The 27,811-nt window shown below is 42.2% G+C and overlaps 1 protein-coding gene across 3 annotated transcripts; it reads right to left on the bottom strand.

Moving 5' to 3' along the window:
- Positions 1-486: 486 nt before the first annotated feature.
- On the bottom strand, positions 487-22,390 carry adam19b (ADAM metallopeptidase domain 19b). 3 transcript variants are annotated; one of them, XM_039813851.1, is made up of 23 exons: positions 22,114-22,390; positions 21,739-21,851; positions 21,510-21,580; positions 12,681-12,759; positions 12,360-12,436; positions 10,129-10,330; positions 9,958-10,023; positions 9,392-9,463; positions 9,125-9,291; positions 8,823-8,907; positions 8,428-8,567; positions 8,095-8,272; positions 7,914-8,003; positions 7,511-7,706; positions 5,826-5,934; positions 3,858-4,074; positions 3,555-3,632; positions 2,889-2,997; positions 2,642-2,771; positions 2,422-2,524; positions 1,970-2,320; positions 1,784-1,881; positions 487-1,695 (listed from the first exon to the last, which is right to left on the bottom strand). In XM_039813851.1, the coding sequence occupies exons 1-23, from the start codon at positions 22,232-22,234 to the stop codon at positions 1,689-1,691; spliced, it is 2,859 nt and encodes a 952-aa protein (XP_039669785.1). In that variant the 5' UTR covers positions 22,235-22,390; the 3' UTR covers positions 487-1,688. The 3 variants fall into 3 exon arrangements, with proteins under 3 accessions (XP_039669785.1, XP_039669786.1, XP_039669787.1); XM_039813852.1 differs by having other exon boundaries at positions 21,739-21,848; XM_039813853.1 differs by lacking the exon at positions 487-1,695 and having other exon boundaries at positions 1,780-1,881.
- Positions 22,391-27,811: the final 5,421 nt, after the last annotated feature.

Raw genomic sequence — 27,811 nt, 5'->3', positions numbered from 1 at the left:
CTAATGTGTCACTACACTCTACAGTTCTATGATAAACACAATGCATGGAAATACTTTTTGTTCCCAAATTTACATATTATTATTTATTTTATTATTATTTATTATTTATTATTTTTACCAAGCATGTTAGCAGAAACATGTTTGCAGAAGTACTCCAAATTAGATACAGTAGACAATAGGCTTGCCTTTTTTCTTTTTAACCGTGCGCTACTGTTAAACACTAGTTTAACATTCCTGCAGTTTTGGGAGGTCGCACCAGCAGATAATTTGGCCGTATAAGGATTGGCACAAGTAGAACATACTGAATCTCTGAAATGTTTTTCAAAATTGCCCTAAATGTAGAAGTCGTTTCGTGCATGAATTGCTACTTGTAGCTATTTGGAAAGGTGTGACAATGCCTATGTGAGCTACTACGGAGCCTGCTCTTGCATCTAGAAAACAATTCTGGTATGAACAAGATCACATGCATTGACAAAACACAAGCAGTTAAAAGGTATAACATAGTTTTATTTTCCCATGTGTTTATTTGAATTCCAGTTTAGGGCACAGAGTGGAGAACAGTGCCAGGGTTTGCATAGGTCTGATAAGAAGGTAAAAGATGGCAGCTGTCAGTCAGTCAAATGGACAAGGATTTTAAACAGTACCTCACAGTAATTACAAAGTTCTCATCGTTACATAGCCTGGAGTATATAGTCTTCTCAGAGAGAAAAGTAACTTTATAGCATTTTGGTCATGAGGGAACTCCAACTGAGCAATTTTTAGTCTGACGAACACGCAAAATGTATGGTGCAATTTTGATGTTTAACTGTTAATAAAACTATGGCTCATATTTCTTTCCCCATATTAAATTATTTGAAACGTTGCCGTGGACAAAGACGACTTCATCACCGATTGTCGGTGACAACACAAAAAAATAAGAGTTAGCGTGGGTGCAAAGTCACCCACAATCTTCATCAAATACTCACCTTCTGCAGACTTACACGCCTTCAGCGGGTGAGTATTTAACACTAAAAAGATTGCTCAAAGTGCAACAATATAAAATCACTGAAACAAAACAAATAAAACAGAAAGAAATGGCATTTCCTGCTACATATCAGACATCTATCTCTCATCATAAGCATATACTTACAGCATGCATGCAGGGCTTTCACTGGTCCCCTTGAGTCCAGTTATAATCGCCTTCTTATTCACACATAAGAAGCGTAAGCACTTCAATATTGGCATCTTTTCTTAATATAAGACATCCCTTTAGAGCTGATGCTTTTTGGTGTCTCGAAGAGACACTTTAGTAGGCTACATTGTAAACATTCATTTTTCTTTGTGAATAAATACTCCTGCAACAGTGTTTTATCACTGCTGCGCACATGGAACAATATCACATTTCAATCAACTTATGGGATAATAATGACAAAAACTTAAAATCACAGCTTTCATTGTTTCAAAGTGTGAAAGCAAGTACAAAGGGCTAATTTACAAAACACAGATCAAGCATAAATGTTGAAGATTTGAGACCTAAAACATACTCGTTGTGATGTGTACTATGACTTGCTGTGATTCTGCCATTTTTTCCCTCAGTACACACATTGTGTCACGTAGTCATCATATCCCGCAGTTTCAGCTGCTAATATTCAAAAAGAGGCAGTCCATTATTGGATGTAAGTGGTTGTCCCCAACGTATCCCTGAGCTCTTAGTTTCTAAAAGAAGCAACAACAACAAAAAAGAAGTTAACAAGGGGTTAGTATACTGTATATTTACATTAGAAAACTCCCCCAGATGATTTACCTGTTTGGCTTTTTCTGTCCAGCAGATGGAGCCAAAGCAGCTTTTCCTCTTTGCAGGGCATTGGTAGTAACCTGCAGGCCTTTCATTTGTTGCTGTTCCTACATCAAAATGAAAAATAAGACATTTCACATTCAGTTACCGAGAACAAAATTGTTCTACTTAAAAACAACACAAAAAAAGCCTCACCCCTGACGGTTTGTTAACAGGACAAGGCGGTGGAGGTCTGTTTGGAGGGTCTGGTCGGGGTTTGGGTAACACCGAATGCTGTAAGTGGGTTTTGGCGTCCAGGGAAGGTAAAGGTGGAGGTCCTGAAGGCGGTGGAGGTGCCTGGTTTCGCCTCCGCTCCGCGGTGAGCTGCGCAGATTTAGTGGGAGGTGGAGTGTAACCCTGAGCAGAGTATTGTGTGTGTGGCTGGGGTGTTTGCTCTCTCTGCTCTGCAGCGTACGCAGGAACGGGAGGGGGCTTCACTGCTGGACGCACAATAGCGTGTCTGGACCGCGACGAGCAAGACGGGCTCGGATTAGGAGAGGATTTCCCCTGTGGAAGAATGCAACCATAACAAAGTTCAGTGGTTTATTCTATTATTCTCAAACACTACAGAATGGCATTATTGTCTGGGTCAAAATGGGCTTCCTTACCAGGTGATCCGAGTCCTGTTTTTTTAGCAAGAACGTCGGGTTGGCATGACCGTTCACATGAATGTTGGTATACAGAGGCTTGCCCTCGACCGGGACCGAACAACTGAGGGTTAAAACACAAAAGTACAGACCCATCATTTATACATCCATACAACATAGAAAGAACTTTGCCGGCAGAACTAGTGTTGTTATTTATTTATAACACTCCTGAATGACCTACTTTGGCACTGGAGGTGGAGCAGAGGTTTTTAGTGGGTGGAGTTTATGTCTGTAGCAGCACCAGAGTCCAACAGCAGCCAAAACCACAAAGAGAACCAGGGGGAGGACCACAAGGACTGGAAGGAGATTGCCTGTTGGAATATAAAATCGACAAGAGTCAGAAAATGCACAATTTCAAAGAAATATTCAAAAGTTTTGATACATGAAAAACACATTTGCATGTTGTGAAAAAAACTAAAGTGTCTCACTGTGGCTGATGACAGGTCCACTGTCTACACTCCCCCCGGACCCCTTCTGGTCACACAGAGGAGGAGCCCAGCCCACGTCACAATGGCAGTTGTGATTGTTGTTGCACAGCTGGTGAAAGAACATGTTACACATTAAAATTACAACAACATTTTTTTCATATTCATTACATTGACATACCGGTACGGGAATGAATGCCATTTTTGGATTCCAGAAGTACATTTGAATCATTTTAAGTGGAAACAAGTCCAAGGTTCAGTAGTGGCATGGAACTAAGTGCATTAACTCAACCACTCTACTGAAGCATAATTTCGAGGTACTTGTACTTTACTTGATTATTTCTATTTTCTACTTCACTGTATTTGAGAGAAAAATAATGTACTCTTTACTCCAAGACATTTATCTGACAACTATAGTTACAGTATGTAATCTACATTTTGCCAATCATACTTTTGTACTTTTATTTAAGCAAGATTTGTGACTTGTACTGGAGTGTTTTTACTTTGCTATATTGCTACTTTTAATTAAGTAAAACGATCTAAATACTTATTCCGCTCCTGCCAAGTTTGCTAGCTTGGCATAATAGTTGGCTGGCAGCCACATCTTCCCCAACACTCCTAGGAAATCACTCTCCCCCAGAATCCTGCCTCACACACATAGGAACTTACCCCGTGTCCATGGCACCTGGCATTGCACTCATCAGCTCTGAGGAAAGATGAATTGCGGCATTCTCCATTGAAGCAAATCTGTTGCGTTAAGGACAGGTGTGAGGAAGAGTCACAGAAGAGTTAAAATAGGCAAGTAGTTCCTAATGGTGGTACAATTTTGTCTTCATGAACATTACAAAGATTGGAGCCACAAAGTTAGTAAATGACAACAAGGTAAAAAAGAAACCAACATCTCAAGAGAAAGAGATCAAGATATATAAAGCTTGCTCTCTGCCACAACAAATTCCATTTAGTAAATCTCACCGAGTGTTCGCCACACTTGGTGCCCGTCATGACCAGGCCAGGGTCCAGAGTGTCGCCCTGCTCCCCATCGTCCCCCTGCCCAGGCTTGTACACATGTGTTCCCATACAATGGATCTTCTGGTTGCCCATACTGACAGTGGTTTCTATGCGAACAGCATTGTTTTCAAGGGGCTTGGAGGCTGAGGTTAAACACTGGATTTTCCCACACTGAGCATCCCTGGCAGAGATAACAAAAAGGGTATCATCAGTTTGGCGAGATTGATCAATGAACGGTACAGAAATTTTAACTTGTCATTCTCAGGAACTGTAGATGTTAGGGGTGTGACGAGACGCTTACTCCACGAGACGAGACACATCACGAGATTGGGTTCACGAGAACGAGACGAGACGAGATTTTTAAAAACAATTTAAAGAAATCCTCAATGATGAAATATATGAATGGAAAATTGTTTTTTTATTCAACTGAAAAATCACAAAATGCAAAACAATTTAGGTGCATTTTGAAATCAACTATTAATGATTAATGTTATTTAACCTTTTTTTTTACTATTTTAATGAATTATATGCAGTAAAGGACGTGCAAACACTGCAAAATGTTTTGTATAAACTCTACCAACTGGCTTCTGCCCTGTACAATTTTCAATGAGAAATCTAACCCCTTTCCACAAATCAAACATAAAAAATAAATGTGTGGAGGAGTCGGCGAAATCGACATTTTCCACCACAGAAAAGGGCCTCATATCAGCTGCAATGAAAACGCCTATGTCCCTCGTTATTGCCGTGGCTCTTGCACTTACCGGTGGCAGAGATGCTAAGGCTTTTTTTAAGTTTGTCTGCCCTTTTAATGTTTTCGCCGGGGGGCAGTAGTTAGTAGAGAGCTGTGGTGGTGCTGTAGTGTTTTTTGCATAGTGCTCGTGTTAGCCGCGGTATACGGCATTTTTTCTTACAATGTTTACATATTGTGTTCGTCTTGTCTGTCACTCTTTCGCCGTTTATTATTTCCGCAGGAAAACCAAAAAGATGCCACACAAATGATTTAAAAGTGGCAGGGGGATCTTCAATAGTAATTTCACGCTCCATCACGCTGACATCACATCGCCTCACGAGACAACTTTTCACCTCGACGAGAAATCTCGTCACGTTTTAATCTCGTCACACCCTTAGTAGATGTTAAATTAATAAAAAAAACAATTGTAAGATAATTTTTGGGACATTTTAGGCCTTTGTTTTCGACAGGACAGTTTAAGGCTCTGACACACCAACCCGACAGCCAACCTTCGGCAGAAAAGGCAGTCGGACTGACTTGAGCGTTCGTTCTGCGCGTGCGCGACGTAATACGTCTCCATAACAGCAGGCGACGTATTGCCGGTTTAAAAAAATTAAAACCGCTAGCTGATTGGACGAACGCGTCCCGTGGGTCTGGCTGCTCCCGGATTTTTACAACCGAGCATAATGGTGGCTCGTTCGGAATATGATCTCATATTTTACAAAGATAGTTCACCGAAACTTGTTTCTGAAAACATTTTAAGTGAGAAATAGGCCATGCAGTTGCTGAATCTGTCTTCATTTCAGATCGACAAAGGTCAGTTTAAAAGATTTTCATCAGATTTTGAGAGGCGTTAGTCACGCTCATCCCACTCGTCATTTCCAGGTTAGCGCTCCACCAATCAGATTGGCCATTGAGTCCGATTGCCCGCCTTCCGATTCAACATGTCAAAATGACCCAAATGAAGACCGACGGCACGGAACAGCCTCGAGTCACTGACCTCGCCAGACTGTCCGACGGACGATTATCGGCTTGGTGTGTCAGGGCCTTTAGACTTGAAAGGGGAGAGAGAGGGGGAATGACATGCAGCAAAGGGAGTTGAACCCGCAGCCGCTGCGTCGAGGACTAAGCCTCTTTAAATGGGCGCGCGCTCTACCAGGTGAGCTAACCAGGCGCCCAAACCAAAATGTTTTGATCCTCACCTGTCCTTACAGCTCCTGTACTTCCCATACTCATCTTTGCCACAGTTCCCGTACATGTCCCCGGCTTCGTTTACCTTCTTAAAACACAGGTCAGGGGCCGGTTGGCCATCTGTTGTCGAAGGAGAGACAAGATGTGCAGAAACACATAAATATGGCTGCACATACACACACAACAACACACACATGCAGTAAATGCATGCACAGTGGGTTATGTGACCACCTGATGGAGACCAGATAGCATCTCTTACTGTTCTGTGTGGCTCCTGTTGTTCTACAAAGGCTCTCCAGGGAGACTCTGTCACAACGTGAATATGGACACTGTCCAATACCAATCCCTAATCCTGTGACCCAATGAGGACTCTACCTAGCCTCTCTGCTTCAACTTGCACTGGATGTTTAACTGCTTTAAAGATATATTGTTAGTTTGTTTGATGGTTGAAATGTTGTGCGTATACAGTAGTGATAATTAAGAGTTGGGTGAAATTTAAAATGATTATCCCATCAAACCTTTTATCATCCCAGTAAAACAATAGAAGAATAAGCCCAAGAACAGGATTCTCCTTTTGGGAATTCCTTAACTTAATTTAACTGATGATATGATTCATGTCAATCTGATGTCAGTATTATTATAGTATATATAAAAATTACCTTAATCTATATAAATATAAATAAACACTGTGTCAGTGTAACATGCTATCAGGACTGTAGGTGGCACAATGCATTTTTCAAATTGTGCATTAAAAAGAATATTTGATTTGTATATGGAATCAATATACAGTACATGGGTATCTGTATTATTTTTGAAATATTGCTTTAAGAATTTGCAAATACAGTTGAGAGACTATAGACTATATAGCTTTAGGGGGCGGCAGTAGCTCAGTCCGTGGGCCAGTTCAAGTCCCTGCAAGGACTGGTAGCTGGAGAGGTGGCAGCTCATCTCTTGGGCACTCCTGGGTTGCCCTTGAGCAAGGCATATGACCCCCTAACCGCTGGGGGCGCCTGTCCATGGGTAGCCCCCTCGTTCTGATGTCTCTCCATATAAAGCATGTCTGTAGGTCCTGTTTGCATGTGTATTTCGTGTATAATACACAGAGAGAAAATATTGAATTTCCCCTCAGGGATTAATAGAGGTAGAGATATAGAGATATAAATAGAGGTATTAGACTGTATTAGTTTTAGCATAGCACAGAGTTGTAAGAGTTGGGTGACATTTAAACTGATTATCCCATCAAACCTTTTATCATCCCAAAAAAACAATAGAAGAATAGGATCAGGAACAGGATTCTCCTTTTGGGAGTTCCTTAACTTAACTGATGATACATGTCAATCTGATGTCAGTGTTACTTAATAAAAAAATGATCTTAATCTATATAAATATAAAGAAATACTGTTTCAGTACAACGCATCTTTGCATTTGGGAATTCAATTCAAAATGTAATGTCCAATTTGCAAATATATTTGACTATAGCTTTAAGACATTGTTTAGGAGGAACACAGAAAAATTCTTCAATGATATAAATATCTAATTAGAGGTATTAGACTGCATTAGTTGTAGCTAAGTGCACCCAATAACGTGAGGTATATGCATATATAAAATACGCTACATTTACAATACTGTAAACATGTAGATATGCCACCTTATGGAACAAAAGATTTATAGATTATTCATTATCCAGTTTACCCACCTTGTCCCCAGAGAGAGCGACACTGCTGCTTCAGGGTGAGACACATGCCGGTGTAACAGTAAGCCTTGCCGGCTGAACATGACGTGCCATCTACTAAATAGAAATTAGCAGGACAAGACTCCGCCTTCCCATCGCAGTACTCTGGCAGGTCACATGACCCTGAGGAAGCACGACACAGCACACCTGGGCTCTTCAACTGGACAGTGAGAGATGGAGAGGAGGAAGAGAAGTTTAGGAAACACACTGAGATGAGGAGGATGACAAAAAAAAAAAAAAAAAAAAAATGAAGAAAGAATGAATTGTAGAGCTATCATACATAATTGCTCCCAGGAGACACATAAGTCATGAAAGGATTTCTGTGTTTCTCTTTGATTAGATGATGGTCAGTTTCTCATGTTAGTACCTTGCAGTTATGGCAGCAGACGCCATGCGCACACTCAGCTCCAGCTTTCAGGGTGCAGTTGTTGGCATTACAGCAGGGACTGGTGCACTCCTACACACAACAAAAAACATGGCACATTGAGTCCTGGCCAAAAAACATACAAGGAAAATATATACTGCAACATTCAAGGGACACAACAAACCTCTCCTTCTCCACAGTCACATTCTTCTCCATCCTCCAGGTAACCGTTGCCGCAGCGCTGGCCTCCATACATGGATCTGGTGTTGGGCAAGTTGAAAAGACACTTCCCTCCTCCAGAGCTCAGGTAGCTCCTCAGCTCCTTCAGGTTGCAATCATTGAACACGCGTGGAAATGGATGCCTGGTTCGTGATGAGGAAGAAGCACAAACACAGTATGGAAAAGTAAGGCTTGCCTCACACAATTCTTTCATTAAATGTTATGTCATTTTTCAAATCTTCTGTTTTTTTCTCTCCATTAGTTTAATAACTACTCGTATTTCATTTTTGTATCGTACCCAGTAGCAGCAGCCATGATGCAACCTCCGTCTTCGGCCTTCGCCTGGCAACAGCCTGTACTGTCGTGGCTCATGCCGAAGTTGTGGCCCATCTCATGTGCCATGGTGGCAGCTACACCCACAGCTGACTCGGAGTGGTCCTATTCAAAAGAATCAAATATTACTTCAAAAAGTCAATTTATTAGGGAGGTGGAGAAAAATATTTCATGCTATATATTTCTCGTGGCACTTTGTCATTGCTGGATACGTGCCGGCGTTCCACTATACTGACTTAAATTACTATCGGCCCGTTGTACCACCTGAGCTACAGCCACCCCCCCCCTCCCCCATCTGGATGGGATCTCTACTCAAGTGCACGCAGAGGATTAATGTTTGTTTAGACTCTCGTCTCTCACCGTGTTCACTCCACCGGACTGGTAGTCGGAGCACATGGCTTTGAGAGGTGCCAGCCCGATGGTGGTGCCCTGGAACCCCCTCCCCCTGGAGACACAAAATGCTACCTGTGATTAGTTCCAGCTGGACAACAGCCCACTGGGACACAACTGGTGACGTTTATTGTCTCACGCAATAAAGATAAAATCAATTAAGAGATCTACCCCACGGGACAGGGGGCTTTAGAGGAGATAGGGGGCACACTAGCGTTGGAGAGGGTGAAGAATGACAAATGGGAAGATTAGTGGGAGACGGGGACACTGACGTGATGAGCTGAGCGTTGTCGTTGGGGAGCGTGCGGAGCTGTTTGCCTCTCCAGGACAGGAACGCTGCCAGGGTGCTGTGAGGGTTGTCTGAAACGGCGATCATGTCCTGGCTGGTCCACACCTCCAGACCGATTAATGCCACACGGATGCTCAAAGCCTTGTAGTACTGTGGTTGTGGACAGGGTATATCACACAAAAATACTAAATACGGGTGTCATGAACCAGATGTGTCGGTTTGTGGTTTTCATGCATCCTGCAGGTGTTACCTTGTCAACCAAGTTGGCCGCTTCCAGTAATTTCTGTTTGGTCTTCTCAAGACTACTCCCATGCTTCTCAAACTGCCAACGACATAAACAACACCGAACACAGAAACATGACACACCCACACTCCGTTTTACATCCTCCCAAACCTCAAAAGGGGGATTCAGAGCTTTATATTTACAGTAACTATAAATAGAGTGATGGGTGCAATTTACTGACAGTGTTTTCTATATTTAGGTTTATTACAATGCTGTATAAGGCAGACATTTACTATTTATACTGCATATAAATGCAGTATAAATAGTATACTAACAAAAAATCATAAGACACACTCACATTTACACCTACAGTATGGGCAATTTAGAGTCAACAATTAACCTAACCTGCATGTCTTTGGACTAGTTCATAACAGACTATTGGAAATGATTCTGTATGATAAGTATGATGATAAGTAACTTGGGATGCTTAATTTAGCCGATAGCTAATTTCAGCACATCCTGTACTCCCACATTTAATGGTGTCATAGAAAAAAATCCCTAAAAAGTGACTAAATTCACGACTGTGTCCTCACCTCAGCCTTGTCTGCCACTATCAGCAGCTCTACGTACTTCATATTCTGGTTCAGGTCCCTTTTTTCCTGAAAATGGAGAGGGAACAGTTTAAAACAGAATATAGTCATGCTTTGTGTCAAACTTGCAAAGGATTTCAGGCATCATTGTGGGCTCGTCCTGTCCCAACGCACCCTCCCGCTCCGCGGTGACATCATCCCATGGATGAAGTTATTAAGCCCCTCCTCGTGCTCCTCGTTGCCATGGTGATGCCGGCAGCTACCTCTGGGCAGATGGAGACTCTCGGCTCTGAACACAGCGTGCTGCTGTGCCCCCGTGGAAACAGGGAGAGGCTCTATCAGGTAGCTGATGCTTGTGTTCAGAGAAATCAGTCCCCTGGGGAAACAAGACACTCCTGTTGGTTCCATCAAAACGTAGCTCGAGAAAATCAATGTGGATCAGTTCGGTTGCTGTCTGTCTGTCTGTCTGTCTGTCTGCACGCTGTGATATACTGTGGAAATAAATCATAGTTTCTATTGCAAACATTGTAAATACATTTCCAAACATCAGATGTAAAGGTAACTTCCAACAGTAATCCTTAATTGCATTGTCAAACTGAAGCGTGGGTAATATGTTTATGGCTGCACGTCAGATTGGGATTTTATTTTATTTGGCTGTGGGGGGTTTTACGGATGGGTGAAACGGAGCAAAGCGTCTCAGGCGATTTACTGCGGTTTATACATGAAGATCAGCTGGGGCAGGCCAAGCGATAAGACAATCCTCTGCTTCTTCACAAAAAACCCTCATGGACATAGACGTCCATACACAAACACACGAGCATGCACTCAGCAGCAGGTCAAGCAGCTGTAGAAAACATCTGGAGAGGTCAGACGCCCACATGTCAATGTCCCTCTTTGCTGTGTTTGCATTTCTCCAGAGAATCTACATTAGTAGGAAGACGTATTAATTCATCGTCCTCCCACGTAAACACACATATGGCTATGATTTCTGTCAGTGCTTGCCAGTTCCTTCTCTGTTGCCGGTCTCTCTGAGTGTTTCTAGCACGAAGGGTCAGCCGTCTTGGTCCACACCGGGAGAACACACAGGATCTCCACACTGAGCTGTACTCAGTGAACCAGCTCTGGAGCCAATGACCTACTAACCTACTGGACTGCACCAAGACACTACACACAACTGTTTCCTGTTAACTTATCTTATCTAATCAGCCGTGGTTTGATCACAGGCTGGACAGTTGTGCAGGCTTTGGTTAGATCTTCTTTTCATCTACAAAATGATGTTCACAATAATCTTATGTCTTAGGGAAGGAGGTTTGGTTGACCCCGATGCATGGATTTTTTTGTATGGATCTTAATATGGCAACGATTGCATCTGCACTTAAATAACTTGATAACATGGTTTCTGTAATCGGGGATTATCAGATAGATATTGGCCAGGTATTAGTGTAAACAGGTTGATAACATGTATGAACATTGAAGATAAGGAAAGTAGTAGTCTCGCTTTGCCAGTCCTTCCTCCACAGCGCTGCGGAGGAGGGTCTGGCTAGTCTGGCACAGCATTCCGGGATGGGAGAAAAACACACTGTGGTTTATTGGCATTTTCTTGTCTAAGTGCCCGACAGAGCCACGGTGCGGCTGCAAAATAGCCTCAAGAAGGAACTTGTTTTGGTGGAACATGTGACAGAAAACTCAGACTGGACAGATAGTCTAGCTAGCTGTCTGGATTTACCCTGCGGAGATCTGAGGAGCAGTTAACCATAGTCTTTTACAACACAAAGAAAGCGGAAAGTAACGGACATCCGGGCGAAAAAGATGCCTGATCAGGCGGATATTCCGGCAGCACCGGAGCAATCTCAGAAGTGGAACGTCGTGGATGTAAACTAGGAAAGTTAGTGATGTTCAGAGCTGTGAAAATGTCTCAACATTTGGACAAATGTCCTTGTCTTTTTTTGGCAAGCTGACCCAAAATAGGAAATGTTGAACAACAATAACTTATGTATTACTGTATGTTCTGTAGACAGGTATTCTATCAATGACTTAGAAAACAGTGAGGACATTGCAATGCATCCATCAATTCTGTTTTGTTGGCTCAAAGTGTTTTCACGTCAGCTGAAAAACAAATAAACTGAGGCTGTAAAATTAGCATTAATGCAACTAATAGCTTTAATTTACAGAGCAAGTGCTGCCAATACATCTTTAATAAGATCAATCACAGACGTCATCCCTACACGATCTGCAGCACTAACTCCCTGCTTTTGAGCATTGGGACACATTTTCTCTTGGCTCCGTTTCTGGCAGCTCTTTGCTGCTTTATTGAAGAAAAGTCCTCTTCCCTGCTGTTAAGTTGGTAGCTGTCTTCACACATAGATTGGCACTTTGTGGGATTTAGTCTTATGGGTTTTACTTACCTGAGTCCTGAGCATGTGCTAACAGCAACACTTGAGCCTTCCATGCCCAGAACCTCCCCATGGTAGAAACAGTGTCCCTGGAAGACAAAGACAATTAATGCTCAACACACAGCTTATATGTAGAGAAGCAGGGTAGTGCAGTGATAAGAGAGACCAGAGAGGCTTGTTATGCGAGCATAAAATGCAGTATGTTATGTCCATATGGCCTGCTATACTGCTGCCATAGGTTTTGATGAACTGCACTCATATCTATTTCTCTTCTATGATCATTTACAGCTCCTCACTGCAGTTTAAGAGCATCAGACTGTTTCATGGACTTACAGTGCTGGCAGGAGAGGAGGACTTGCGGGCTCCATCGGGAGTGTACCATATTTCCTGATACCCAGGGGCCAACAGCTGCCTGGTGAAAGACGGCACAAACTTAGAGACAATTTGCAAGAGAATCTATGTAGCGTCAGACGTTCGATCTTCTGAAACAACAACATTATGGTGGAACAATGGTGGGGGGAAAAAAAAGTACAGAGCAAAAGCTGCATGAAACAGAGGAGATAGAAGAAGAAAGAAGTTTCTCCAGCAGCCCACAGCTCATAAAACATTAACTCTGACAGAAACACTCTACAAAAAATAAGACTGCTTTAAAGATTTAGACACAGATTCTGGCAGAGATAAGAGCAAATACAAAGAGTAATGTGGGAAAGCGCTGGGATTGTAATAAAATCCATATGTACCTTTCCCGAATGACCCTTTTTACTTTCTGTAAAGTATAGCTGAAGTAAGAGATGGTAACTTCCCTATGCTGAGAGTTTAACTGTGTTGGTATGTTCAGACCGCATTTGTTTGACAGGGCTATTATTTACTAATGTCCTCATATCCTCCTCTCTATAAGCCAACTGGAATGTCTCCATTAGTATACAATACAGACTGCACAGGAGAGGTTGATAAATCAGGGAAACATACACATACCAAGAGAAACATTCATTTTATTGTGGTAACTAACTCTATCTGTGTGTTTGATTGAGTGAGTGTCTTCAGACTCGGGCTTTTTCTGTCAACCTACCGGCACAATATTTACATCTCGTACAGATGCTTGTTTTCCTGCCTTTCTCCTTCCAAATCTGTCTCGATCCATCCTTCCTGTTTTCATTCATAAACTCAGCCTGTCTCACAGCTGGTTTGCTTTTGCTCCTCCCCCAGTCAAACTCAAATCCATCAAACAGGCTGTAACTGCAGTGAAATCAAGCTGGAGAGAAACATGCATGTATCTACTGGTTACTGGTTGAAAGAGACTGGACTTAAGTCTTAAATAAACACGAGACAGACCTTAGAAATCCCACTAAGATTGTATTATTTATCATGTATCATCTTCATCTATTTTACATTTAAGCCAGCTTGTAGCTTTACCTCTGGGTAATATCTATGCGTTAATTAGGCTAACTGTTAGTCTTTTCATCTTTGCTGGAGAACATTTGTGCAAATGAAGTTAAATGAATAGTTCACCAGTTTGGAAAACACACTTTTTTTATTCGCTTTCTTGCTGAGAGTTAGATGAGAAGATCAATACCAATCTCATATCTGTGTCCTTTACTGTAAATACAAGGCTACAGCCAGGAGCTGGCTAGCTTAGTTTAGCAGGGGGTTAAGAGCTAGCCTGGCTCTAGTTGCAGTGACTTTGCATTAGTATTAGAGAAAATGGCATAGCTTTAGAGATGATAGTAGCTGGATTTTGTTATAGTTGGAGAGAGCCCGGCTAACTATTTAGGGGCGGCTGTGGCTAAGTGGTAGAGAGGTCTGCCAATCGGAAGGTTGGTGGTTCGCTCCCTGGCCCTGCAGTTCCATGCCGAAGTGTCCTTGGGCAAGACACTGAACCCCGAGTTGCCCCCGATGCTGCGCCATCGGAGTGTAAATGTGTGTGAATGTTTATCTGATGAGCAGGTGGCACCTTGTACGGTGGCCTCGGCCACAGTGTATGAATGGTACCATTTTAAAGCGCTTTGAGTAGTCGTTAAGACTAGAAAAGCGCTATATAAAAAAAAAACAGTCCATATTTCTCCCCGTTTTAGGTCTTTATGCTAAGCTAAGCCAATCAGCTGCTGATTGTGGCTTGATATGGAGTGCGCACACAGGAACGGGGGTATCTATCTTCTCATCCAACTCTCGGCAAGGAAATGAGTAAGCGTATTAACCCAAAATGTCAAACTATTCCTTTAAAGGATGATGAAGACAAATGAAGGGAGGGATGGGGATTTTTCTTTTTCTTCCGTCAGATGCCCCGAAGGAGACAAGCCTCTTGAATCAATGGCAGCCTGTTGATGCAATCAGCCACAAAGCAAGTCACAGACAGAAAATATCTGCTTCATCCTTTAACAGATTACTAGTCTGGGGTTGGAGGGGGGGCTGATTGTATGTGTATACGCACATAGACACACACACAAACACGCATACACACACACACGCAGTCTAAGAGAAGACTTAAAAAAATGACCACTCAGCGGTAATGTATCCGGCTGATGTCACCCTAAACGGGGTAAACCCCCCTCCACCCGTATTGTGATTTGACCTTCTAAGTGCATTCATAGACTTCCTCTAGTTTCCCTGTTTCTGGAACTACCAGAATATTCCCATCGCGCTCTCTTCTCATCCGCATAACCCTTTTTTTGTCGCTCTAACAGGCAGAATGAATGGCAGAGTGGCTGGTGATTGACTGAGCTTTCCCACAGCAGGCGTTATATACAGGAAGGATCGCTTCATCCACGAGGAGACACATTATGACTCTCCTCCATTCTCCCTTATTCTCCCACGCCAGTCAGCAGCTGTGTACACTCGTAGACTGAGGACTATATAACCTGCTGCCATGTGATGTATAGACACAACATGCCATTAACAAATCCATCGCCACTACTGAAAGCACAATACCAGCGTAGTTTTAGGGTTTTAGTTTTGTCTTGTTTTCAACACAACAAAAAATGTTGATGAAAAGTCGAAAACCTGTGGCCGGGTTAGCTCAGTTGGTAGAGCAGGCGCACGTTTATAGAGGTTTACTCTTTGACGCATCGGCTGCGGGTTGGACTCCAACCTGCGGCCCTTTGCTGCATGTCATTCCCTTTCACGTCTTTATCTGTCCTGTCGAATTATAAGCATAAAATGCCCCAAAAAATAATCTAAAAAATTAAAAAAAAGTCGAAAACCTAGCAGTGCATTTGTCACATTTAGACATGGCTAGTCTCTTCTATTGACGGTTAAATACAGTTGATTTCTTATCCGGTTAGGCATTGAAAATAACTGATATAACATGACTTTATAATGCCATAGCTACTGTAGTTTTACCAACCGTGGTTTATTTAAACCATAAAGAACTGCATGAAAGGTGAAACCATGCATCTGTCATCCAGCAGGAAACAACAACAGGAACCACCCAAAATAATCTGCAGGTGTAGTTTCAATTTGCCTCATCGGTATCTTCAGAAGTAAAAAAAAGAATATAGTTCTGGTAAACAGATCATTAACTGTGTGATAAGAATATGAGGACAACTGCAAAGCACATGCAGTTATGCATGATGTCATTGGTTCAGCTCTGCAAACTGTTTTCATGCAGTAACATTAGGAGTATATAGTATGCTTCTGAGTGTAGAATGATGATGCCCATATTGGATAGAACGAGGGGTATGGAAATCCATATGAGACCACAATAAAATCTTGCTCTTGAATAATTATAGCCTTAAATCAATGATCAATTATTGCTGCTTTGCATGTATGTGTCAAAAAATGATTCTAATCAGTATCTTTCGGTATTTTGCTGCTTCCTGTTGCACTGCATGGCTTGTACAGTGTCTTAAAAGACGCTTATTTTGTTGCAGTTGAAAATTTGCCAGCTGGCTTACGCTGGCACAATTACAGAAATTCTGATTGATGTGCATGGTCCTTATGAATAAAATAAAGAAATTCTAAATTCTAATTTACTCAGCCGTCTATGACAAAATACACTGAATCAGTTTTATCTGGTCCATCAACAGGTGGCGTATACCTAGTTAGGCTGATTTTGTGGCCAACAATATTTTGGGAAATTCACATATTCACTTTCTTGCTGAGAGTTGGTTAAGACAATTGATAACTACTCTCTGTCTGTAGGCTTAAAGGTGCTGTAGGTAGGATTGTGAAGCTCCAGGACTTAGCCAAACAATTTTAACATCAACAACTTCTCAGTCCCTCCCCCCTTCCGCGAAAGCCCAAAACAGTCTCCTAAGCCCCTCCCCCCACAAGGGAGAATGAATGCATGTGCATGAGCAGTGATTGACACGCAGTTAGACACCCCCCCACCCCACCCCTGGCCGTGATAGGTGCATCTGAACAGGGAGCGGTGGATCGCACTACAGGCTGTAGGTGGTGCCAGAGGAGCCTGCTTCATGTAGTTCTACTCGAACATAGGGTTAGTTTCAGCAAATATGACAGAAAGTTAGTTTTATAAGTCTTACCTACTGCACTTTTAATCTGAAGCTATAGCCAGCGGGCAGTTATCTTAGCTTTAGCATAAACACTTTAAACAGGGGGAAACAGCTAGCCTGGCACTGTCCAATGATCCAAAAAAACCTCGGTCTAGCAGCACCTCTAAAGCTCTCAGATTAACTTATATCTGGGTTTGCTACAGAAGTGTACGGGCAGGACTACTTCTTGATCAGCTGCAGTGACCTCCAAGGGTCTTATTGTCACCCTGAGGCTGCCAGGCAACCAGCTGAGACTGGGATTAAACAAACAAGATATGATGAGTTAATCAGCTTTAGAGGTGCTATAAGGAGGATTTACCTTTGAACAGAGCTAGCCGAGTCTGCGTTTCCAGTCTTCATGCTGAGCTAGGCTGCTGCTGCCTGTAGTTTCATATTTACCGTACAGACGTGAAAGTGGAAATGAATTCTCATCCAACTGTCGACAAGTCTAAACCACAAACACCCTTGGCGTATACCATACCCTTGACTCTAATTTCAGTTTTGGTAAATGCTGCGAGAGCTTTCAAAATCAAGACTGCACACCCCTCTGTGTGACGGCGGGAGAGCTCCACCGATGTTTGGATGTTGTCCAGTGTCCAGACAGATGCTGGGATTGAGGAGCGCAATACTGGCTGAATCAGGACTGTCTGGCAGGGAGGCTGAGACAAAGGCTTGGTTCAGCCTCACGAGGGGAGAGAGAAGGGGTGGGGGAGTAATGCTAATGTACTTGGGAGATAGTGAGGGAGGGAGCGAGGAGTAGGGGATGTGGGGTAATGCATTAGGGTCAGTGGGTCGCATTCTCTCATAGTATCAGATGACATCACGGCACGCGGGTGGAGGCAGGGAGAAAGCTGACGCAAAGTCAAAGTACCGCTCGGCAACGGATGATGAAAAGGCTTTTATTGCACAGGGAGGACAATGTACTGTTGTGTAAAGCCCTGTGTGTGTGTGTGTGTGTGTGTGTGTGTGAGTGTTTCCCCAACACACAGGCTAACACACACGCCTACATTAAGACTTCAAAGCAGACAGGGCCGAGCCAATGTGAGACTAAACATAGAAACAAGGACAAGCAAATGCGTCCCTGCTCCCTATACTCCCTAGACCTGTGATCCATCAGGTCAGCCTTGTTTGTGTTCTTTTGGCCTGCGGTGTGTGTGTGTGTGTGTGTGTATACCAGTGTGTTTGTGTGTGTGTCGTCTGTCTGCGTGTGGCCACAGTCTCCCAAACGCTGACCGCAGAGAGCGCCTGGGAGATGTATACTTGCACTAGAGCCCTGGGGAATATCACACGAGGTTAGGGAAGGAAAGAAATGAGAAAGAATGGGGTGCCAGTCTTTAAAGTGGACAGTGGAAGACATACGAGGTGAGGAGGAGAGGAGAGGAGAGGAGAGGAGGAGAGGAGAGGAGAGGAATAATGATGTGTACATTTCCCAAGGGAGTGCTTCATTCAGGTTCATGCACTTAAGGGTGTGCAGGAAGGGCATTAAGCAGAAGAACAGATAAAAGTCATGTAGAGGAGGAAGCAAGAATATCCACACGATTCATATCTGAACCAAGCGCACATAACTCACACCCAAACTGACCCCAACTGTGGTTACTTTCCATGACTTTTCTCACCTCAACCCTTCTCCTCTGGTCCATCATTCATTTTCTTACACTGTTTTCCTCTCCCTCTGTTTTTACATCCCTTTTCCTTCCCTGTGAGTCAGCACACTAGCGCTCCCTGGCTCATAACCAAATCAATCCTCTACCGGCGAACCACAGCCTTTCATTAAGATAAAAGCTAAAAAAAAAAAAAAACGACCTACACATCCAGTATATGCACAATGACAAGCATGGCAGGGGAGGGAGTAAATGGATTAAGTTTGTATTCCAGCCACTGGGCGTACTGATGCTCACAAGCATTCACAGCTACATTTCTCCAGGTTCTGATTAAGTGATTCATTAAGTCAAGAGTAGATGAGGTGGACTGGAATTCAAAGGGAGAGAGCGGAGAAAAAAACACGAGATGTAAAATGCCACAGGAGTATAAACAGAAAGACAAGACCAAGACCATCTCACAGCTAGTTTGGGATCTTCCTTATCTACTGCTTGTCAGAGTTACAATTTCAGGGGCAATGAGGACAAGAGGGAGTAGCCAGGACACAGACATGGACACTGGCAGCATTTCCTCTGGCTTCTCTCCAAAAGCAGACATTGATCTTCACTGACACAAACTGCTGTCTTTTTCACCCCCCAGATAGTCTCACGTAACTAAATGTGTCTCCAACATTAACCCAGTGTGGGATTTGCTGTTTAGGCTGAGAAGGGAGATGCTGGCTGGTGGTAATGGGTGTACAAAAAGGAGGCATTCAAGCTCTTTCTTTCAATGCTGTAAAACATTTTTTTTTTTTGTAAAGGACCGTGTGAATGATATCGGGGTGGGGAGGGGGGCTGAACTTTATGGTTCAATGTTTAAAAAACGCAAGGCCCTCCAAAGAGTTACTAACATTTTTAATGGAATCTTTCCCTCGACTTAGGAAAACATCATCTCTCTTAATATCTCAAGATATAATCAGTTAATCATATAAACTTAAGGTGCATCAAAACTAATGAAATAAAAAATGTTGTATGTTTTTTATAATATGCACCAAATTGCAAATTTAAAAATCATGGTGAACATGGTGAGTCACCAAACATTATGGCTAGAGTTGGGTACCGTTCACATTTTCACAACCAATGGAGCAATGGTACCTTTTTTCTGTACTTTACTCTCTCTGTAATAACAAAAAATTCTCCATTTTGACATTGTTATTTATTTAGAATATTTTCTTATTTAATTAGAACATTCTACACACCACACAAAATTAAACCTCTCCCTGCTTCCCTCTAATCATTTTCGTACAGTCCCTTAGTGAATTGCGGCATCCAAGGGTACAAGTGCAAGGAGGCTGAAGCTTAAGTGAATGAAAGAGAAAAGAGTATTTACATGATCAATAAAGCTCTCAGACACAGTCAATTACAGAATCAATACTAAGGAAGTGTGGGGCACATATAAAAACTATGTCTGTTTTTACTTTAAATCCTTTTGGATGCCTTATCATTGAAAATGCAATTACCAATTGCTTTAATTTCTACAATACTTTTTTCTAAGTCATCTCAGTACCTGTCCTATTCTTCACATCGCCTCATTCCTTTTCTAACTGGAACTGGAGCAGAAGTGAAGAAATCTTAACAGCTTTCCTGTTCCAGGAAACAGTTGAGAAGTTGCACAAAAATGGTGTCAAAACATCTTTTTGTTGCTTATGAGCGAAAGGAATTACAATTGTTCTACTGCATTATATTCAACTTCAACTTTATTACCCCGAAGGAAACTTGATCTGCAGCAGGTATCAAATCACATCAAGGGACCGTGACAAAAAAAAAACGACGACAGCAACAAGCACAGGAAAATCCCACACCACATACGAAAACTATTTCCTCTTTCTAGGAACAATCTGCAAATACTGATATCAGTTAACACAATCTCTGCCGCATGTTGAGGAACTCAAAAAAGTTTGATCTATCTCAGGCCACGTCCACACGTACCAAAACGATCTTTCCCCCCCCCCCATCTTCCCTGACATCATCGATACGCAAGTATGCGGCTTCGCCGTCCAAACGAAGACGCGAGGGGCGGCGTTTTTTCGAGTTTTTTTCACCCTGGGACCAGGTTTCAAAAAAATTGCGTCTTCAGGCAGCGCGTCTACAGGATCCGTTTGGACGATCGGCCAAAACGATGCCAAACATGTGCGTTTACACCAAAAAAGCGTTTCCGTGTGGATGGCCCCTCAAACTAACTTTCTGTCTTTCCTCGTCTCTCTCTGTCCCTCTCTTTCAGGAGGACAAACACTGTGTGGGATTGATTAAAATTCCTTGCCCAGGAGGAAATCTAACAGTGTGACCACCTGCTGGGGAGGGAGAGCAGGAGGGGGGGGGGGGGCAAATCCCTTAGGGGACGTCCAGTCAGACACAGCGGAGTCGTGGTTAGTTAATGTGTGTGCCTGTGAGTGAATGAGTGACAGAGAGAGCAACTGATAGTAACAAATGGACTTCATCTCTAATGTTAATGAAAGCTTCCCATTTCACTTGTGTGCTGGCTCAAATCCCAAAGTGATAAACCACAACTCTGACATGGCCACTGCTCCAGTCCTCCCTGCTGTCCCACCCGGTGATCGCGCTGTCCATTAAACCAGGGAGACGCTTCCTATCGACCGTCCCATTGTTGCTGGACAGGAACCGCTCCATCAGATTACGGGATGTTAGGTGCAGACGCACAGTCTTACTTCCTGTTTGCCCAAGGCACACAGATCGGGTGTCAACTCTGTCGTCCAAAACCATCAACCTCCTTTCCTCCCTTCATCCCCCCCCTCGCTGCACCCACAGGGCCGCTGACCTTATAAACGTGTCTATGTGACAGCTAACATCTGGTCAAATTAACGGGGCTAGCCGGGGCATCTTCTGGAAGTCTAAGACTACAAAGCCCAATGTACAGTCACGTGGGAGCAGTTTGATACAGGCGACTATTTATTTTTTGGGGGGCTTTTTCACTCATTTCGGTAACCTAGGAGCACTGAAGTGCAGCGGAGACATTGCTACTTCAATCTTTTGTAGAAAACACAAAGGAGGTGTACTGCACTTTTAAAGTCACTCACTCGTTTTTCTCCAGGTGTAGTTTTAGCTCCCGGCCTTCAGCTGAGATCAGAACCTGAGCCTTTGCAGGATGCTGGGAGGAAAAAATGGAGATTGCAGCAAAGGGGTCAAACAAAAGCGGACTTACACATGGCAACATTATTAAAATTAATAAATAAAATTTTTTTTTTTTTTTTTATAATTTTGATAGTGAAATGAACAGAGAAACAGACAAAAGGCAGACAGACTCACCTCTTTGTCGGCAGACCTCGTGTGTCTGTGAGCATGCAGCCATGTGGGATAAGTAATCTCATAATTCTGGACATGATCGAGGATGCTCCTCAGTGAGCCCTGCTTATGTTCTCCTTATGAAAAAGGCGGAAACATGACATGTCATTGTTGTAGGTGGTCTGCAGCATATAGGCACTTTAATGACATAGGCTATTGATTTTGTTTTTCAATTATTATTATTATTGACATATGGACTAATATTAACATTATGCACATATGCAATAAGTGACATTTTAAATTTCAATAAAAGCAAACCAATCCACTGTCGGTCTAGTTTTTCCCAACACATGTACAACTCCAATGTCAGCCATCGCTCCAGGAAACAATCCGACTCACCGTAGTAAACATCGGCTTCAGATAGAGCCGCAGCCTCGGCACAGCGCAGGACAACTAGGAGGCACAGACACAGGGAGGACCGCACAGCATCGGGCGGAGAAGTGCGCGCTCCTGGACGCATTCTAACAACAAGAGGCGGCTCCGAATGAATCTGCTGACCTGAGACATAAATGTGCGCTAAACTAGCCCTGGGTTGTTTCACATGCGATGGAGAAGACGCCGCGATACGCCGCCGCTAGCTCGTCTGAATGAGATGCTTGCAGTCAGACCGCGGGGCGCACATCTCTCTCATTCTCAACCCCTCCCCTTCGTTGACACACACACACACACACACACACACACACACACACACACACACACACACACACACACACACACGCACACGTACAAGCGCACGCACACACACACACACGCACACGGAGAGACACACTGCTGGGGTTATGCGTAGGCTACACGATATGATGACAACATGTACGAGTGAGCAACAAGACACTGAAATCACGATTAGACTAATATAAGAAATGCAACGAGGCGATGTGGGCCATTTTAATGGAGCATTATAGCTATAATCTTAGCTAATTTTAAAGGGAAAATTCGTAGCCTGATTATTCGTGTGTTGTACAATTTAATTTTTTCTTCAAAAAAATCGCCCGGTAGATTTTTTTTTATGCTTTCTTTCATCATTAGATTGACAAAAAATATATAGTTTTGCATAGTTAGACAAGAGACAGATTAACAAAGACACAGATTAAAAAAAAGAATGGTCAAAATTGAAGCAGTAGAGATATTCTAATTTTTATGCATATGCTTGAAGCTCCAGAAATGCTGGATCCTACATTTCCCATCATGCAAAAATAAAAAAAAAAAAAAAAAAAGTCATTTGGACCCTCCCTGCCTGGTTAATGCCTACATCTTACAAACTCCACATCTCCAGTTTGTAACTTTCTGTTATAAATTTGTAGTCTCCAAGTGGCATCACTGTGACATCATATCTTCTCCTACTTTAGAGCCAGGACATTATACAACCATCTCAGTTAGTCCTCCTAATGATTATTAAACTGATATTTATGTGTACAATTGATTTCTTTATATTGACTTTATAATGCCGCAATTCACACAAGGTTGGCAGAATGAGAAAAACAGGGAACCAGTTATTGGGAGTGTTCATGAATTATTCCAACATGGTTATCCCAACTGCCAGCCTTGTAGTCACACCATGTGTATCTTATTACGTCACAGTACAATGGATCTTATTTAGCCATTACTGCCAGTGATGGTGACTTCGCGGCCATGTTGGTATCAGTTTATTGACACTTCTGTGGTTCTTTTCAACAAGTGGAAGATATTGTCAGAAATTCATGCAGTCTCCGAGGCTTATGTGAAAAATTTTCCCCACTCGGTTGCTTGTAATTGCAGCCTGTACAATAGGATGTGAATGCAGCTTAGTGTCAGTCAGTCAGTGGGTACGTAACCAATCACAACTGAGGACAGGAAATATATTTATAAGAACTATTACAGTACAATTTTACTGAGGTTGTGTCGACCATTTCCTCAGTTTTTTTAAACCGGGAGTCCCACAGGATTAAGTGTAAGCCCTGGATGTAAACACATGCTGTCTTTAAATAACTGCACCACTTGCCTCAACACGTTCTGGTTACTAAGAAACCATCTATACTATAAGGCCATATGTTGAGTCATTGATGTGTCGGCAATGGTCCAAGTGAACTGATCTAAGCGCACGGTTTATGTCTTACAAAAAGAGAAAACTCCTGCAATCATAATGTGTTTTTGTACATCTTACTTAATTGAAGTGCAGTGTGTAATTGTTCATTAACTCATTATAGAGATCTTATTAAAACAAGCAGGCCTCTGTGACATATCCAAAATGCTGTTGACTCCTGGTTACATAAAGTACAGTAGAGAAGCTACATGCTTTTTAACAAGGTCAGGAGACCAAAAATACAGCTGGAATATCCGACCGTAACCGAGCCTACTACAGTATCAAAATACAGTTGGCTCCTACCACATTGAGCCTCCAGCAGCCATTCATACTGAGCCGGTCATTTCTAAGTGCGATGATAAATATGCCACAGAGCACATGTCAGAAGGATAGAGTGCACACAGGGTGTGTGAGGTATTCTTAGCACTGATGACAGTGCAGGCCGCCGAATCCATTCACATCTCTAAATGGTGTTCTGGCTGCAAGACAAGGCCACTCGCTACTGCGAAAGGTATTGGTTTCTGCTTTACTCTGCTTATTCCTATCTCAGATATGCTTTCTTACTAGAAACTGTACGTGCTACTAAACACTTTGCAGATAGGCGTCCTGTATCATCACATTTCAACCATTAGGAAACTGCTTCCTAAACAAAAAAAGATAGATGAGAGTCAAAAAAAAGGCCACACACAGATTAAAAACAAACAGTGGTTACTAACCATAAGGGATGATCATGCAATCTGACTTCAGATGACTGTCCTTCATCCTCTTTTGCTTGCATTAGCGTTCTTACTGTACTTAACTTGATTTTTATTTAATTTTTTTTTCTCATGTGTGTGTGTATTTATGTATGTATGTGGGTATGGGTGTGTCTGTGTATGTATGTATGTATGTATGTATGTATGTATGTATGTATGTATATGTGTGTATGTGTATATATGTATATGTATGTGTATGTGTATATGTATGTATGTATATATATATATATTTTTCTCTCAATTCTGAGTTATTATTCTATGAGTTATTTTTCTTATCTTTTTCTTTTTTTTTTTTATTGTTGATGCGTGTAACCCTTGGTAATTCATATTACTCTTGACTGCCTGCTACCTGGGGTGGGACGGGTGGGAAGGTGGGAGGGATTTTGTTCAAATCTATGTGATTGCTGCATAAACTGTGTTGTTCGTAACTGAAAAATGAATAAACCTTGTTTAAAAAACAAACAAACAGTGGGCCAAGACGAATCCTGTTAAACATGCTGAAAGATCAAGTGATGGTAGTCTTCTGAATAATGTTATTCATGGTATCAAATGAGGATATATTATATATATATATATACAAGGTGGAGGGTGTGGCCTTGACCAACTGCCACTTTGCTTGTTTGAAAGCCATGATGTCTCTCTCCCAAATTCTCTGGCCGGGCAAAGCAGAGAAAGGGGAGGTAACCTTTCTCCTTATGACCTCATAAGGAGAAGATTCCAGATCGGCCCATCTGAGCTTTCATTTTCTCAAAGGCTATCGTCATTTCTAGCCACTGGGGGACCATAGGCAGGCTGGGGGAACGCATATTAATGTTAAAAAAAAACATGGGACCTTTAATATGTAAAAATGTAAGAATATGTTGCGCCTGGGATAGAGTCATTGTACAAAGTCAATCATCAAAAGGCTTCAGTCTCAGAAGAAGCTCTTTCAAAGTATTCAAGTGTACTAAGCTTGATGGGTGGCATGTTGTTTATCTACTGTACATCAGTCAACAACAAGCTGGTCTATCGTCTGCCCACTGCTTGCATGGGTCCACTTCAACCATTGTGGCCAGACAGTGATTATTCCACATTTTTTATGTTGTATTTCAAGTTGGTCTCAGGCATGTAAAACAGCCCTAAGGCCACTTGAATCATTATATAAAAGTGCCCTCAAGATCCATGACAAAAAGCCACGTCATTACCATCACTGTCATATTCTCACTAAATATGATACGCTAAATCTTGAAAATGTTATATTTCTCAAATGTTTGCTTCATTTTTGTTTTTATAATAACTTTTTTATTATTTTATATGTTTAACATATTACATACAGAACAAATAAATGCACTCGAACAAGAACCAAAACCCTGTCCCACCCCCCACCCTCTGCAGTCTAGAGGAAAACAAAACAAACCAATATACAAAAAACAAAAACAATATATCACCCCTTGCCTAGTCCCTCTCCTCTACTTCTTGTGATGCTGAGGTCATTAGGACTGATACTTGTGCTGCTGTGTTTTTCCATACATCTATAGTAGATGATTTGGCTTTGTTAATCCTTGCTGTAGAGAGCTCCAGCAGAACTATGTCCAGGAAGTACACCAACCACTGTTTTATACAAAGCGAGTGGGGGGGAGCCAGCGCTCAGCTATCATTTTCTTGGTTGCGGTTGAGCCGGCTAGCCAAATTTTCTTCTGTCTCCCAAGCAGGTGTAATTTAGAGTCGTCATTAAGTAACAAAACAATCGGTATCCGATCAGTAGGAATTCGTCATCCTATCACATCAGATATTATTGATGTTGTTCTATTCCAGAACTCATGCACCTGTTCACACTCCCAGACCGTGTGCAGGAAAAGTTCCAGTTTGTTGCAGAGCGTGCAATAGGGAGTAGGAATGACTTTAGAGATGTATCTGTTTTGAAGAGTCCAATATGTCCTATGACATATGTTGAAGTGGATCTGCTGGTGATCTGGGTTCTTGGAATGTTTGCTTAATTTTTAAAATAATTCATAATGCTTCTGCTCCACCTCTGAAAAGATTTGTTACACTCTGCTCTGAAAAAACAACACGGGTAACTAGATCAGCCACAAGGGGCGAATGTAGTCTTCTGCAACGCAAAACTGCATTTGGGAGGACATCATTCTCCTTTGTGGCTATAAATCAGTGGAATACTCTTCCTACAGATCTAATTTCATGCACTAACTCATTTTCACCCTTATCAAAGCATTGGTTGTTAACAAAGCTGACTTGCTCCCACCAGTAAATTGATGTGCTACATTACTGTGTGTTTTTGGGGTGGGATTGGGAGACAATAATGTCTGTAGATTTTTATGACTTTATGTATCTGTACTGTATACTGTAAATACTTTGTCTGTATTTTAATGTGCCATCTACCTGCCCAGGGACTACGGGCGGAAATTAGCAATTTGCTACAACCTGGCACAAGACATCTATTCATGTTTTTTTGTGCATTGTCCCTGTTCAAATAAATAAATTACAATGACTCAGTTCCGTGTTTTTCTCCTACTGCAGGACAGGAGCTGTTAGCAGTTGTCGTCATCCAGGACGTCTGGGGATTCCTCCCGGAACTGCTCTCCGATAATGTCGCGGTGGTGGGCCTGCACCTTCCTCCTGCTGCCAGTCACAGCCACGTCCTCCTCCTCTTCGTTCAGGGGCTTCATGTGCTTGGTGAAAGTTTCATCTCACGGGACACAAAAAAATGAGACAATGACATTTTGGGAAATATCGCTCTCATATTTGACAGTCTCATAGCTGTCCAAAGACTCAGCCGGTCACTGCCCTCGGCCAAGAAATAGTCCAGCACATAACCCTCTTGTTGTTTTTACCCTTCAGTTTTTAATATGTTATTTAGTGAATATGTTATTTAGAGAAACTGGTAGGTGTTTTTTTTATTTATTTTTTTATATTTGGACAGTTTTCTTCTTGCTTAAAGTCTTTATGCTAAGCTAAGGTTACGGACAGATATGAGATTGGTATCAATCTTCTTGCAAACAGCTAATATGCGTATTCCTAAAAATGGCAAACTATTTCATTTAAATACAATCCTTCTTATACACTTAAGCGCTATTTTAAAAATTGCTGCTGGTGACACATCTTGCATTTCTGATTTTAGTTTGGTTTGTTTTTTTATTCTTGTTAATAACAAAGCCACAATGCCATGTGTAGGTAACGTATATGCACCACTGTAATAATAATAATAATAATAATAATATCCACTTTT

The sequence above is a fragment of the Perca fluviatilis genome, chromosome 10 (genome assembly GCF_010015445.1).
Source record: "Perca fluviatilis chromosome 10, GENO_Pfluv_1.0, whole genome shotgun sequence".
In the NCBI taxonomy this organism is placed as follows: domain Eukaryota; kingdom Metazoa; phylum Chordata; class Actinopteri; order Perciformes; family Percidae; genus Perca; species Perca fluviatilis.
Note: the sequence above shows the minus strand (reverse complement) of the source record. Positions and strands in the feature narration are given on the sequence as shown.

Coding starts and splice junctions, on each gene's coding strand:
- adam19b (XM_039813851.1), bottom strand. CDS start 22,234: ATGCGTCCAGGAGCGCGCACTTCTCCGCCCGATGCTGTGCGGTCCTCC. Junction 10,331..12,359: donor AGCACATGCTCAGGACTCAG/GTAAGTAAAACC, acceptor TTGTTTCCCCAG/GGGACTGATTTCTCTGAACA. Junction 7,707..7,913: donor TCTGCTGCCATAACTGCAAG/GTACTAACATGA, acceptor CTCACTGTCCAG/TTGAAGAGCCCAGGTGTGCT.